Genomic DNA, 14,387 nt, shown 5'->3' with positions numbered 1-14,387 from the left:
GCCTCAAATCCTCTCATGGTGCCTCCTGTCTTCAGGATAAATCTGAGCCTTTTTGTGACGTAGACCCTGCCCTTCACTTTTCGCTCCTCTCTTAGCTCTGTCTCCGTGAGAGAGAGAGAGCTCTCATGGAGTCTCTCCAAAGTCCCTCCACCTGGGACTTTCTGACTTCCATGAGGTCACACTTGTGTGCCTTCGCAAGTCCTGTTTTCTCTGCCCAGAATATTCTTTCAGCCTCCTTCTGTGTAGTTCTGGGAGGCTCGTGGCTGGTGTTGCCTATCCCTGAAGGCCTTCCTGTGCCACCCCCCCATCCCACGCTGCTCTCCCTAGAGGCTTCTTTATCACCATTCACCCCTACTGTAGCTGTCATTAATGCCTCACCAGTCTGTATGTGACTGAAGAGCAATGGGGACTAGTATCCCTTTATCCCAGCGGTTTGTAAAAGTCCTGTGTGTGAATGAACTTGCATCCTTTCTCTAAGACAACCCAGAGAGGCTCAGACACCAGGTGTGTCTAATGCTATTTTATTGCTTGTCACATCTTTGAGGCAGTGAAGTGGCAATTGCATACAGATGCCATGTCGCTGTGTGGACCACCAATGGAACTAGGGCAGAGCTGCCTGACAGGTGGGCTCTAGGGTCTGATGCACTGGATTTTGAGTTCTAGTTCTGCCTCTCGACAAGCCTGCCATCTAGCTTCGGATTTCCAGCTCCTGACCATATCGCTGTACTGCTAACGTGATGGTCCAAAAACAGGAGCATTGGGTCCTCCCAGCAGTTGCCTTTCTTCTGGAAAATCAGCAAATAATGGGTTTATACCTCAAGCTTCTGGGAACTCTACTAGCGTGAGTCATCCTTCTCTGGTCCAACCAGTTCCGAGGTGGGTGGGGTTAGATGACCTCAGATATGGGGTAAATTTGTGGGGATAAATGCTTCCCCATGAGACCCTAGCAGCCTGACACCTTGCCTTTTGCAGTGACACTGTTTCTATTTCCTAAAATTTGGGTTAGAAAAGTTCATTACCAAGCATCTACAAAATTAGTTCAGAAGCTTGAGAACATCAGGCAGCTTTCTTAAAAAATGGATATCAACTAGACCTGCTCCATAATGCTTTTAAAAGTACAGTTGTCTGCCCCTATCCCACTCCTCCTGCTCTCAGAAGTTAGATCCAATAGAATGTCATTCTGCAAATGTCATTTATGGGTTGTCTGCAGGTGTCATTTTTGAAGCCCCACTGATTGCTGTGGGTTGCTGCAGAGTAGGGGACCCACATTCCGAGAAGGGGCTGAGGACTGACCTTAATGAGGACAGGATGAGGTCAGGAGCGGAGGCCTGGGTCAGGATGACTGTGGCGGGGGGGAGCTTGCCCCGCTTCTTCCTTCCTTTCTGGCCAAATGGTTTATGACCTCACAATGACTTTTTCTTCCCAGTGCAGCTTAGGAATTATAAATTCTGAAGTTCACAAAACTTTTTGTGAAACTGCTTGTATTAGCCTGCAGTGATTTCAGAAATTAAAACTATTTCTGTTCTTTTGAGTTTGTGCTACTGTAGTTAATATAAAATGAGCTTAAAGGATGTGTCGGCGAAGTCTTTCTCCTTTGGGAATCAGCAAGCCTAGAACTGGGAGTCTTAATGAGACAGGGGCTGTTGGATCAGACAGCGCAGTGACCATGGCCATGGTCCCCCAAATCCTCACTGTTGCCTTTGGCAGTGGCTGTATACATCTGCCAAGTGAGTCATGATCATTTTTATGACACATCATTAAAAATTTCCAGAGTTACTTAATAATGAAGTTTAAGGAAACTGAAGGGTTAGATTTCAGGAAGTAGCTACTTTTTAAATGCCATCCAGTATTTTCATGCTATGACTTAATTTCACATCAAACTTTAACAAATTCTGACATTGGGAATCTATAATTTAAACCAAGTGTAAAGCTAGGACAGTGCATTATAGTTGGTCTTTAGTCACAGTTCCTAGAGTGGCCAATTCTGCGGCCTCCCCACCTTGTCTCCTCCTCTTCTGCCCTCACTCACCCTCTTCAGGCCTACGTGCCTTCCTCAGACCCACCTCAGGGCCTTTGCACATGATCTCACCCCTCCTCCAAATAGTCAGTAGCTTGTCCCCTCACTTTCTTCAAGGCTCTGCTCAAGTGGTTGTGTACCAGTGAGGTCCTCCTTTCATCTCCCAGTATCCTTTGCGGCAGCATACCTTACTTCCTTCATCCTGCTTATCCACAGAGCTGGTCACGCTCTGACCTTCTGTTTGTGTCTTTATTTAGCTGTGTGGTCTTTCTCCTGCCCCTACTTCCCTCCCTTCTCATGGAAGCACTACCAGGGCAGGGACTTTGTCACTTCTGCGCCTGGGTATATCCCCAGTGTCTTAAACAGTTTCTGGCACATATTAGAGGGTTAATATAAATACATGTTGAATACATGAATGAATGAATCATGGAATTTTTTGCCTTAGGAGGGACTTTTTAAGATCATTGTTATGTTATGTTACAGATTGGGAAACTGAGGCACAGAAAGGTTGTGTGGCTCATTCGAAATGGAGCTCAGTCATTTCACCACTGTTAACAGCTCTTTTTAAAAATCCAGGAATATATGTGGAGTGAAAACAGACTGATAGTTTAAAAATTTAACGAAAATAAGACAAGTCATTGTGTCATGGCAAAACTTTCTAATACAGAAGGCAGAGTCTTGTTCATGTTCACACTGTAGAATGCACCTCGCATATAATTAGTGCTCAAGAGATATGTGTTCATGGATTTGGTTACATTTTTATAAAGCTGTTCCTTTCTGCAAGACCCTGCTTCCGTGCTCCTCTTTTTCTTTTTTTATTCTCTCCCCAAATAGACGATTGTTCTTAGGGCTCCTCATTCAAACTTCTTTCAGTTACGAGTGTCCAATTTATGCGCTTACTCTGTGTGTGTGTTTAATTTCATCTACCAACAGCTAGCAGGATCAAAGAGGTGACCTGGTCTCTGGGAAGATCCAGAGATATTTAGTTATTCCCGTTTTCCAGATGCAACTACATCAAATAAAGCAAAAAACTAATCTTTCTAGTTCACTATGTGGAAAAAATCCAGCTGACAAGCCATGGTGGTTTGCTGGCCTGCATGCTTCTGACCTCAGTCTTATTTATGCTTACATAGACATCCTTGGAATCTCACTTTTGACAAAAAGTTGTTTATAAGTAGCATGATGTTTAGATACACAACAGTCAGTTTGGGAAGTAGGACCAATTAATTTCTCTTTAAATAGAAAAGAAATGAAGCATAGCTAATCTTTATAGTGACCTGAAGTGAACTTCAGAGATGCAGTGACCTTAACTTTAACAATTGGAAGCCATGAAAATTCAGGATGGGTATATTTAGGAAAAGTGAGAAGAGAAATGGGCAACCACATGAAATAGAAACCTCTTTATGTTGTTAGCATAGATTTTAAAAATCCACTCTTGTGTGTCTTTAGATATCCTAAATAAATAAACAATTCGGAGGATGTATTGTCTGCACTTTAGACCATTCTCGACTAATCACCTGCAAACTCTTTCAAACTATACAAGCTCTCCTGGAATCCGATATGCATACTCCCCACCCCTCCCCAAAATAAACAAAACCTCTGTCCTCCACGCCCTACTACTGGCAGGAGATGACTCTCCTCAGCTCCTTCCTACTGGTCCACGGAAATCCTGCAGTTGGTTGTGGGGCCCATTCATATCTGTGCCTCTTTCTCTATCATAAGATAACCGGAGAGGATTCAACTCTGATAACAGAAGCAGCTAAATCTTGGATTTATATACTCCAATGGCTGGAAAGTGGCTCGAAGAGCTAAATCTTACTGTATCTGTCACTGGCATTTAGCCAAAGTTGCCTTTTTCCATGCGTTTCCACAAATCTGGCTGTGCGGGATAGCCCCATGGTGCGGCATTCCCTGCCAGCTGGGTGCATGGTCCGAGATGTGCTTCTAGCAAGAGTGACGGTGTAGCAGTGCGCTGCCCAGACCCCAGTCTCAGTCTCCCACACAAAACCTCATGTAGGAAAGACATTAGGGTTGGAGGCTGACAGGGACAGGACCCATGGGCAGAAAAAGCTGCATGGCCCATTATATACCTCCAGGTTGGGAGGGGGTAGGGATAGTGTAGTCCTCCCAGGTATTTTGGAAACAAGGTTCTCAGGATTCTGAGGGGGCTTATCTATTGTTGGGAAGGGTCATTTAATATTGTTTAGTAAAAACACAGTCATGGGACCTTTCAGATGTATACCAGTGGGTCTTATGCTTGGAGGGTGATTTCTAACATCTATATGGGAGGGAGGGGGGAGAGATAAAGGAAGTTCCCAAAGGAATTTTTTTATGTTAAAGTAGACCGACAGGATCTTGGGGGTTGGGCTAAGATTGCCTTCTGCCCTTAGCAAACAATTCGACATCAAGGGAGCTGAGTCCCTAGAAGAATGTCACTCTGCCTGTTTCAAAAACTTGTCAATGGGCTGGAATTAGTAAGGGAATTTAATAATCTTTCTTCTGCCTTTGTTTTCCACATCAAAACCCATCTGCGGGATTGTTGTCTGGGCTTGGAAGTTAAGTCTGCCTAACAGATAGCAAAGCTCCCTGAACCAAATGGGGATTTCGCCCATGATTTAAGGTAAAGGGGCCACCTACCTTGCTCTAACCAGCTAGGTTCATGACGTACCCCAGCGTGGAGTCAAACTGTCTAAAGATTTTAGGCCCCCATCAGAGTTTTGGTCTCCGTTCTTGCCTTCACAGGGTTACAGAGCCGTGTCTTAGCCACATTAATAGCTCAGTCAAGTCCCCCACAGAGATGAGAACATTTGGTCACCAGAGGCCATCTCGGTTTGGCCTGTCCCGCAGACAGTTCACAAAAGAAGAAATTCACATGGTGACGGGACAGATGAAAAAGTATCCACCTTCACTCACTAGCAATTAAAGAAATGCCCAAGATTAGCTTTTTAATCTCTCAATTTGTCCAAAGTAAGAAAGAATTACATTACCTGGTTGAGGCACTTGCATTCGCTGCCTCAGAGAAGGGTCCTGAGTGGGAACAGTTTTTCCCAGGCCACGTGGTGACGTTGAACAGAATCCAGACATGCAAATCCTTTCTCCCAGCTGCCCTACTTCTAGGAACCAAAAGCTGGGAATTTATATGGAGGAAATGGGTTGAGGACCTACTCAAAGAAGAGTGTACAAAGGTTGCAGCATTGTTTGAATGTTAATACTTGGAAACAAACTACGTATTTTAATGATAAGAGATTTAAGTAAATTGTTGTATATCTGGATGATAGATTTTTATAGTGTATTTAAAAGTGATATAAACTATCACATGCTGGTCTGATAAAGATGTATTGCTGAGTGGGGGAAAAAAAAAAAAAAGCAATTTACAAAAGAACCTGAGATCTAATCCATTCTTTAAAGAGATCCAAATCCATTTAAAAGTCATGTTAGGGGGCGCCTGGGTGGCTTAGTCGTTGAGCATCTGCCTTCGGCTCAGGTCATGATCCCAGAGTCCTGGAGTGGAGCTCCGCATAGGTTCCCTGCTCGGTGGGGAGCCTGCTTCTCCCTCTCCCACTCCTTCTGCTTGTATTCCCTTTCTCACTTTATCTCTATCAAATAAATAAATAAAATCTTTTTTTAAAAAAAAAGTCATGTTAGGTGAAACTCCAAACTCCTATGGTGACTTTTATTTATTTCTTTTTGTTTATCTGCACTTTCTAATGTTTCTGCAATGATCATCTATTAATTACTGTAATATTTTTGATAACTGCAGCAGGTTTGGTCTCCTGCTGGGATTGTTGGGGGAGGGAGGAAGTGGAGATGGGGCTGGGGAGGGTGGTGAGTAGGAAGTTTTCCCACCTGGATTGATAACGTTCGACCGATAGGAAGTATGCAAGAAGTCCGTCTAAAGTTAGATGTGAACCATTCACAGATTCTTTTCAGAACCGGTGCACTGCATCAGTGGTGACAAAGGACAGCATTTGGGGAGCAGAATGGGTTTACTTTTAAGTAAATTCTCATCATTTTTTAAATTTTTTAAAAAGATTTTTTTTATTTATTTGACAGACAGAGATCCCAAGTAGGCAGAGAGGCAGCAGGCAGAGAGAGAGGAAGGAAAGCAGCTCCCTGCTGAGCAGAGAGCCTGATGCGGGGTTCGATCCCAGGACGGTGGGACCACGACCTGAGCAGAAGATAGAGGCTTAACCCACTGAGCCACCCAGGTGCCCCCCCTCACCCAGCTTTTTAAAAGTAAGTGACAAAGAAAACATGCTTGCAGAAAATAGAGTCTGGATTCTGTTCAGAAGTTAAAAGTCCTCCCCACCCCGCCCCGCCCTGCCCTTTAAACCATGTATTCTTTCTTCTATCTAGGGATAATCAATGTTAACTTTATTCTAGACCTTTCTTTTTGTATTCATTTACATATACGATGGTATGTGTGTATATGGATGAATATATACTAATAGTCTTGCGTTTTTAACTTACGTTAGATTCTAGTGTACATATTATTCTGCAATTTTTTCTATTCCACTTACATTACTTGATGTGAGTCTTAGCTCACATTTCTTATGTTGAATCGGAGTAAGGAATTGTATGTTCGATATTTGTATCAGTAAAATTTATTTGCCCTTACTCCTCTGCCTCTCGGAATAAACTCAGTCACCAGGGCAGATTGTTAAAAACTTAGCCCTAAGTTACTTTCCCAAAGTGTAGCTGACAGTCAGTTCTCTGCAGTTTGGAACCCCATGGAAGGCTCAGTCAATGCTTAGAGAACCTAGCTCACAAAAGCTCCAGGAGATTGTGATATGTGAAAGTGCCTTGAGTGGTACTTTTTCACCTTTTACTTTTGAAGGATTTTAAGCATTCTTTTACCCCCTGCCAGAAATCTGCATTTCACTGGAGAGAAAGTCATCTGTATGTTCTTCCTAGGTCTACCACTCATAAATCCACTGACCCCACTTTCTTCCTGGGGGCCTGTTTTCTCGTCAGGAACATGCTACGGCATGTCTAAGGTTCTTTCCAGAAGGCTCAACATTCTCTGATCCTGTCTCATCACTTTGGTAGCACCTAGGACAAGGTGTCCCGAGGGCATGGGGGTGAGGGGGATCGGTTAATGCCATGCCACGTAAGCACAAATGGTAGTGCTCTCCGAGTCATGTGCAGGCATCCAGAATTGGGACCAAAGGTTGACTGGCAGCAAGACTGTTGGGGTGGAGCCGTGGCTCTGAACTCCCTGTACCTTTTTACCGACAGCATGGTTCATTTGTTAAATGTCTCAGATCTGTCTGCCTGTGTCTAATATTTAGTTTGTTGTTTGTTTGTTTTTTTTAAGAAATTAACAACAACAACAAAAATTTTTTAAAAATCTGGCGTTCAGCACTCTCTCCCCACTCCCGCTCTTCCTTGTATCCATGCACAAGATGGACCCGAGGGCATCATGACATTGGACACGTCACCCAGCTGGTATTTCAGGATGGGTTACCTTCCAAAGACACTGTTTCTCAACCAAATAATTTTCCTGATTTTAAAGAGTGTGAGCTAGGTGTAGTGAAGGGTTTCAGATACAGTGCAACTGTCTCTTTTTAAAATTCCTTTTTGCATAAGCACGGGTCACGTATCCTACCTGATTGACACTCGGGGTGGGTACTGTTGAGCCCTCCAACGGTTCTGTTCATGAAGCACAAGCTCCAAATGAGCTCACCGTTGCCGCTTCAAAGATATCACTTCCCCTTCTTAACTTTCTTCTTTTTAAAAAAATTTCTTTTCTCTTTTCCTTTTTGCTTTTCCTCTTCTTTTTTCCTTAGCCTCCATGCAATCCTGTTCTTAATCTGTGGAACAGAAAACAGTAGCACCCAAGCAGATTTCTATGCACCCAAACCTTTCTCCGCTAAAAGAAAAAAAAAAAAAAACTAGGATAACACTCCACCCTCTCCCCAAAAATCCACAGTGACTCCCTCTGTTCAGGCCTTCCTTTTATGAGCATTGAATGGGGATTATGTAGAACAGAAAAAAGGCAGGAACAAAGCAGAGGGGAGGCAGAGGGGGGGATAAGAAAAGAAAGGAGTTGAAACAGTGGGGTGTGGGCTTTACGTGGATGTGGGAGGTAAGAGGGCAGGTCTCTAGATGAAACCCAGACCACCGGTAGTTTTGGAGTCTGCAGGATTTGCAGTACTACTTGAGGTTTGAGGAGGAGGTACGATTCTGGTCAGGGGAAGGCAGACCTGGGAAGCGTTCATGATGCCCAGATTCTACTTGGGGTCTGGACTGCTCCCAGGCCAAAGATCTCTCCCTCCAACCCTCCTTGGAACATGATTGTTTTTGACTTTCTCTTGGGATCGCTGAAGCACGGGGAGCTCCTGTAAAGCGATTTAAGACAAGAGTGATAGCTTGAGTGAAACTGGGAGGGATTTCCAGAGCCCTCCAGGTGGTGTGAAAGGACTGTTTCCTAACTTGGAAGCAAAACCAGTTTTTGGTCGCCAGAACACAGCTCCTGTTGCTTTCCATTGACCTGTGGCTCAGTAAAGAGTGCAAGGGACATGTGCCCACGCTGAGCTCAGACCGACCTGCTGGGTGACCCTGGGAAGAAGGAAAGGCAACTCCAGGTTTCCAAAGTGAGTTCCAGGAGGAGGAGTTCTCAGGTCCCTGAATCTCTTCTGGCATTTTCTTTTTAACCTGTGGGGCTGGTTGGTGACTTCTAGCCAGCACACCCCTTTAAGAACAGGGGTTGTTTTCACGGAGGGAAGATTTAAAATCCAGCTCTGCTTCTTACTAGGTGTATGTCCTTAGGCAAGTTCTTCTGTCTCTCTGAGCTGCAGTTTCCTCAGGGGTAAAATGGAAATAATGACATGCTTTCACTTACAGAGATGTCGCCAAAATTAGAGAAGATGGTGTAAAGCCCTGGGTATTTATGTTTCGGTACCCAGGTACTTACATGCTGCTACTGAGTAACTAGGGACTGATTTCTTTCTCTTTTAGCTTCTGCAAGGAGAATTTGGTTCATTAATATGTTGAAATTAGACAATTATCTGGTTTCTAAGGGAAAAGGGAAGCAGACGTTAGAACACTTTACAAAGCCATTTTCCATAAACGCCCTAATGGTCACTATGTCTGTCCTGGAACACTGGCTGGCTCTGTGGTGGGAGGAGCTGGAAGGGACTGAGTCTTCGGAAGTTCTGCCCCAGGACATTTGTAGGCTCCAGGGAAGTGAATGGACACATTTCAGCCTCGCTGATTCATGGCCAACATGGGTACAACTTAGCGGTTGAATTCACCATAGAATTTTTTCAAACTGGAGGCGCCTGGCCTCTTTAGTGTTTGACAGAGAGAGAGAGGAATGATTCAGAGCCTTGAGGCTTTTTAAAGATGTGAATGACCCACGCTCCTGGTTCTGCGAGCGTCCTCCACGTCTCTGTGGCTGCAGAGATTGCCACGGGTCCCGCGGCCTCTGCGGAGACACTGTTCTCTTGATCCATCTCCCTGGGAGGCAAAGAGCAGTTTTACTCTTGCATTTGCTGCTGTTTGGAGTGGTTAAGTCTAGGGGCAATGGGAGCAAATCCTAGGAGAATAGGATGATTGCCTTTTTCAGTTTACACCTTTAAAATTCTAGTTATTAGTCTTGTTTTCTGAGCCCACAGATTTGTAAACTCCTGCACACGGGCGAACACATTTCTTACTAAACAGCGTATTTCTAGGTTTTTTGTCCTCTTGGCTGGCCCCTCATTTAGTGGGGAGGAGTGGGAAGTCTCCCGCATCTGTGTGGCACTGCGAGCACTCTCCCCTCAAAGGGGCCGATTCGGTGACTCCGCGGCCACTCTTTCTCCAGCCTCTGCCATTGCAGCGGCCACCCTCCAGCGTCTCACGCAGGTCACCTCCCGCTTCCTCCCTTCCCATGGTCCCCTACCCGAGTTTTCTCTCTCTGGTGACCCTGCGGTCTTCCAGTCCCCGGGTCACGCAGCGCCCGCAGGCATGTTCAGTTTGGCCGTCATGCAGCAAACCCACACAGTCATTTAGAAACCATTCCTTACCAGCACTTCTAAATCCAGGGAGTCCATGTGGAAATCCACACTGCCAGACTTGCTTGAAAAATAGGATGATCTTTCCCCACGGGGAATTAGGAGACAGTAGCAGTTCCCAGCACAGCCACTGGCAGAAAGACACTCTCCCCGGCGTTCTCTGGTGCCCGTGACAGGCGTCTGGCTTGTCCTCCGGCCTCCATGGAGGCAGGGACTGCTTCTCAGCCAGCGCCTCTCTCCACAATCACCTAGCACCAGCCTTAGTACATGCACAAAGAGCTATTTCTCTAAAACTTGTGACTTGTTTTCAAAAAGTGGCATGCACGAGGGTAAGAATGCACACGATATGAAAGGATGTACGGTGGACACTGAGTCTTACTCCCCGTCTTGACTTCCTGCCCCAGTTGCAGCAGCCAGTCCCTTTTGTGTTTTAATGAAGAAATGGGCCTGTCTGTGGAGACAAGAACCACTTGTCACTTTTCATCCCCTACCAAACAGCTATTTCCTGTACAGGCAGACCTCATTTTATGGTGCTGTGCAAACGCTACGGTTTGGACAGATTGAAGGTTTGTGGCAACCCTGCATTGAGCAAGTCTCCTGCCACCATTTTCCCCTGCCACCAACAGCGTTTGTTCTCGTGTCTGTGTGTCACGTTGTGACAATGTTCATGATACGTCCAGCTTCTTCACTGTTGCATTTGGCGTGGTGGTCTGTGGTCCGAGATGACGACTCCCTGGAAGCTTAGATGATGGTCAGCATTTTTTAGCAATAAAGGTTTTCTTCATTAAAATCGGCACTTTTTTTTTTAGACATGATACTGTTGCATGCTTGCTAGATTACAGTATAGTGTCAGCGTTTATATGCACTGGGAAACCAGCAACTTCAGTGGACTCACTTTACTGCAATATTTGCTGTATTGTGGTGGCCCGAACGGAACCCACGTTATCCCCCGAGGCATGCCCACAGGTGTTTTTTCATTTTACAGTAATGTGTTGATCACGCCACATCAGTCGTCTCCAAAATATGTCAAATATTTAAGTATTCATAAAACTCCTGGGTTAATTGGGTAATGTTACTATTTTTTATTTAAGATTTTCTCTTTAAGTAATCTCTACATCCAGCATGGGGTTTGAACTCACAACTCCGAGATCCAGAGCTGCACAATCCACCGACCGAGCCAGCCAGGCACCCCAGAAATGTTACTGTTCTTATCTCAAAATTAAGACTGTTTTCCCAAGGGGTAGGACTGGAAAGCAGGTCTTCCAACTCCTTCTCCAGTGCATCAGCTCTGAGTTGTACAGTTACTTGAGATTGCCGTTTATCTGTGTGGTGGAGTCCAGGAACAGTGTCCTCCTTTGTTCACGGCTTACAGTTTATACAAAGATACGTAAGTCCTGGCTGAAGCTGGGGTAGAGGGTCTCCTCCACACATATCTGGGCAGTTTGGGCCTTTATGCTCCTCTGCAGGAACAGAGATTCCCCGATTGAACACTGCGTTGCCACCACATGCAAAAGTGAATCAGGAAGACTTCAAACTAACACATTAATGTCAAATGCTGCAGAGACCTTTACAACAGAAAACAGCTGCTTCTGAGCCCCTACTTCCAGAGTTCAAGTTTTATACAATTGTATGTCATCTGTATGGACCTTTTACCTCCTGTCAGGAAAGACAGGAGTCCAGCTCAGAAGTTTGTGATTTACCATGAGACACAGCATACCTTATCAGTGGAAGAAGGTTGGAAAGTTTATAGCCATCAGACAAAAGAAGTTTGGGATTTTATGCTCTCTTTAGAGGTGAATGCTAGCTTTCACAATAGCTTCACAGAAGCCCATTTTATTTGCTAAGATACCATTCTTAGAGTCATGTATATCCTGCCTCCTCCTACTTTGAAAAGATAAGTGATGTCTTGAAGTGGATATGTACCATAATCATTAAAGAGGGCAGTTACACCTCAGAATCAGTGAAATCCAGCTTTGAGAGTAGAAATTAAATTGTTCTCTCTTTTTTTTCTTTTTTCTTTTCTCAGGGACACGTGGCTGTCAAGAATCATGAGCAACCCATTTGCACACCTTGTTGAGCCTTTGGATCTTGCACAACCAGGAAAGAAATTCTTCAATTTGAATAAATTGAAGGATTCAAGATATGGTAGGTCCATGGCTCTCTGATGTAATTGTTATCAGAGCAGTTAGAGTCTTGTTTACATAATAATTAAGCTATGTAACTAATTAGCCTTTTGGAGAGTTGAAAGAGGGAGTAGCAGAAGTGTCTGAATGATCTTGGATTAAGCGCACAAACTCACACACACAGCCTTTCTTACATTGCGCATTTTCAAGTAAGTAATAATAATTATAATCATGTGATATTTATGTAACATTTACAGTATATAGAGTGTTTATATATACATATTATATTATTTAATCTGTATAACAGTCCTGTGAGGTCACATTTATAAAACATAAGAAGACCTGAGGAAGCTGAGGCCCAGAGAGGGTCAGTGATATGACCAAAAAACAACTATGTGGGTAGTACAATTAGACAAAAACAGGTCTCTTTTATTCCAAACCCTCTACTTTCTACCTAAGCACTCTAATCTTTTCTAAATAGTATTGGTGAATAATTTTCATAGATCAGGATAGAACATTTCTTTTATAAATAAGCAAAACAGTTTTTCTTATGAATTACCATTGTCTTATCCTTAGACCCATTACCAGGGCAGTCCTATGTGGTATTCAGGCTTGTATTTCCTTTGAAAGGTATATGTGACTGTCTTTGGTCTTAATTACAACAGTTGTAAAGGAGTTATTTTCTCATTTCTTAAACACTAGTTTTCAATAAGAAATATTACTTAACATGTGTGTTACTTGCCAACATATAATACAGTAAATATCTAGATTGATTTCTTTCATGATAACTTAAGGGAAACTCTGTTTTTGGAATCCAAGGTAAGGCAACAATTTATTATGAAAGAATTAAGTATAAATATATATTTATTTTTGCTTAGTCTGTGGGTATTTTCAAGTACCAAATGTCTCTTAAACCCATTCGATATGCTTATATTTTAAACTGTGGAAATCCCAATTTAAACTAGTCCTCTTTCCCTATTGGAAGAGTAGTCTGATGCCTTATATCGAGTTTATATAGAGATTGGTTTTAACTAGCCCTTATGAGAAGGTGTCTCGTGGCTTTTGTTTGTTTTGTTATGCTTTCTCCTTTTTCCCCTAGAACGCTTACCATTTTCTATCAGAGTCCTCCTGGAGGCAGCCGTTCGGAACTGCGATCAGTTTTTGGTGAAGAAAAATGACATCGAAAACATCCTAAATTGGAATGTCATGCAGCATAAGAACATAGAAGTGCCATTTAAGCCTGCCCGTGTCATCCTGCAGGACTTCACGTGAGCCTAATGTCACTCCACTCCCCTCTTCACCACCTCCCTTGTCAACCTTTAGATCAAGCTTCACACACGTACGCGCACACAGAGTACCTGTATAATTTATCACCCAATATCCGGACACTTTTGAAAACGTAAGCGGTGTGTTATACTGGACAGCACAAGATTGTCTCGGACACACTAGGATGTGTAGTCACGCCACCGCTTCCAATGGCGAAGGTCATCATCTTTGGTCTGGGAGATCCTAGTCTTAGGTACATTAGAAGAAGGTGGAAGAAATAGCATTAGGTAGGGCTATCTTGGAATCTTCTCTCCCTCCCATCCTGTTACCCACATAGCCAGTTTCAAACAGCTGTCTTTAGAACAGTGATGTGCTGTCCCCTTAGGGGAGACTTGGAGGTGACAGGGCCTGACCTGTTGCCGTTAAGCCTCAGTTCACATCCTACTATTCCCAGGACTCTTTACTCCTCATCATGGTCTGTTGTTTTAGACACTGCCTTTCCAGGTGCCTCGTTAGCGCAGTAGGTAGCGCGTCAGTCTCATAGACACTGCCTTTCCTTTTTTTTTTTTTTTTTTTTTTAAAGATTTTATTTATTTGACAGAGAGAGAGGTCACAAGTAGGCAGAGAGGCAGGCAGAGAGAGGGGTGAAGCAGGCTCCCTGCTCAGCAGACAGCCCAGTGCCGGGCTCAATCCCAGGACCCTGAGATCATGACCTGAGCTGAAGGCAGAAGCTTAACCCACTGAGCCACCCAGGCGCCCCTGCCTTTCCATTTTTAAATGATGTTTTTTTATTCCTTCTAGAGACCAAATTTCATTTTTCTAGAAGACAGTCTAGAGAACAAATTTTACACTCTAAAATAATAAAATGGAATGATTCAGCCTAGTCTCAATTTGATTCATAGCATACTTCTCTGAATTACATCCATTTCTTGAAGTTTGGTCTGAAGTTGGAGGTCAGATCCATGGATCTTCTCTAGGCTTTTG

The 14,387-nt window shown here is 43.8% G+C and overlaps 1 protein-coding gene across 3 annotated transcripts in view; it reads left to right on the top strand.

The window, feature by feature from the left end:
• The window catches only part of ACO1 (aconitase 1), a 56,415-nt gene that overhangs the window by 9,243 nt on the left and 32,785 nt on the right, over window positions 1-14,387 (top strand). For 2 of the 3 annotated variants that reach the window (XR_004277323.1, XM_032306964.1), the window contains exons 2-3: window positions 12,041-12,159; window positions 13,237-13,405. Coding sequence is in view for 2 of the 3 variants with exons in the window: in XM_032306964.1 (XP_032162855.1) it covers window positions 12,063-12,159; window positions 13,237-13,405 (266 nt within the window). In the remaining variant the exon portion in view is untranslated. Of the gene's footprint in view, window positions 1-6,233; window positions 6,254-12,040; window positions 12,160-13,236; window positions 13,406-14,387 lie in introns of those variants that run through there. The other variant, XM_032306962.1, reaches the window with a different exon arrangement.

Source organism: Mustela erminea, chromosome 12, assembly GCF_009829155.1.
Source record: "Mustela erminea isolate mMusErm1 chromosome 12, mMusErm1.Pri, whole genome shotgun sequence".
NCBI classification, from domain to species: domain Eukaryota; kingdom Metazoa; phylum Chordata; class Mammalia; order Carnivora; family Mustelidae; genus Mustela; species Mustela erminea.
The sequence above is the reverse complement of the archived record's forward strand: the minus strand, read 5'-3'. Positions and strand labels throughout refer to the sequence as shown.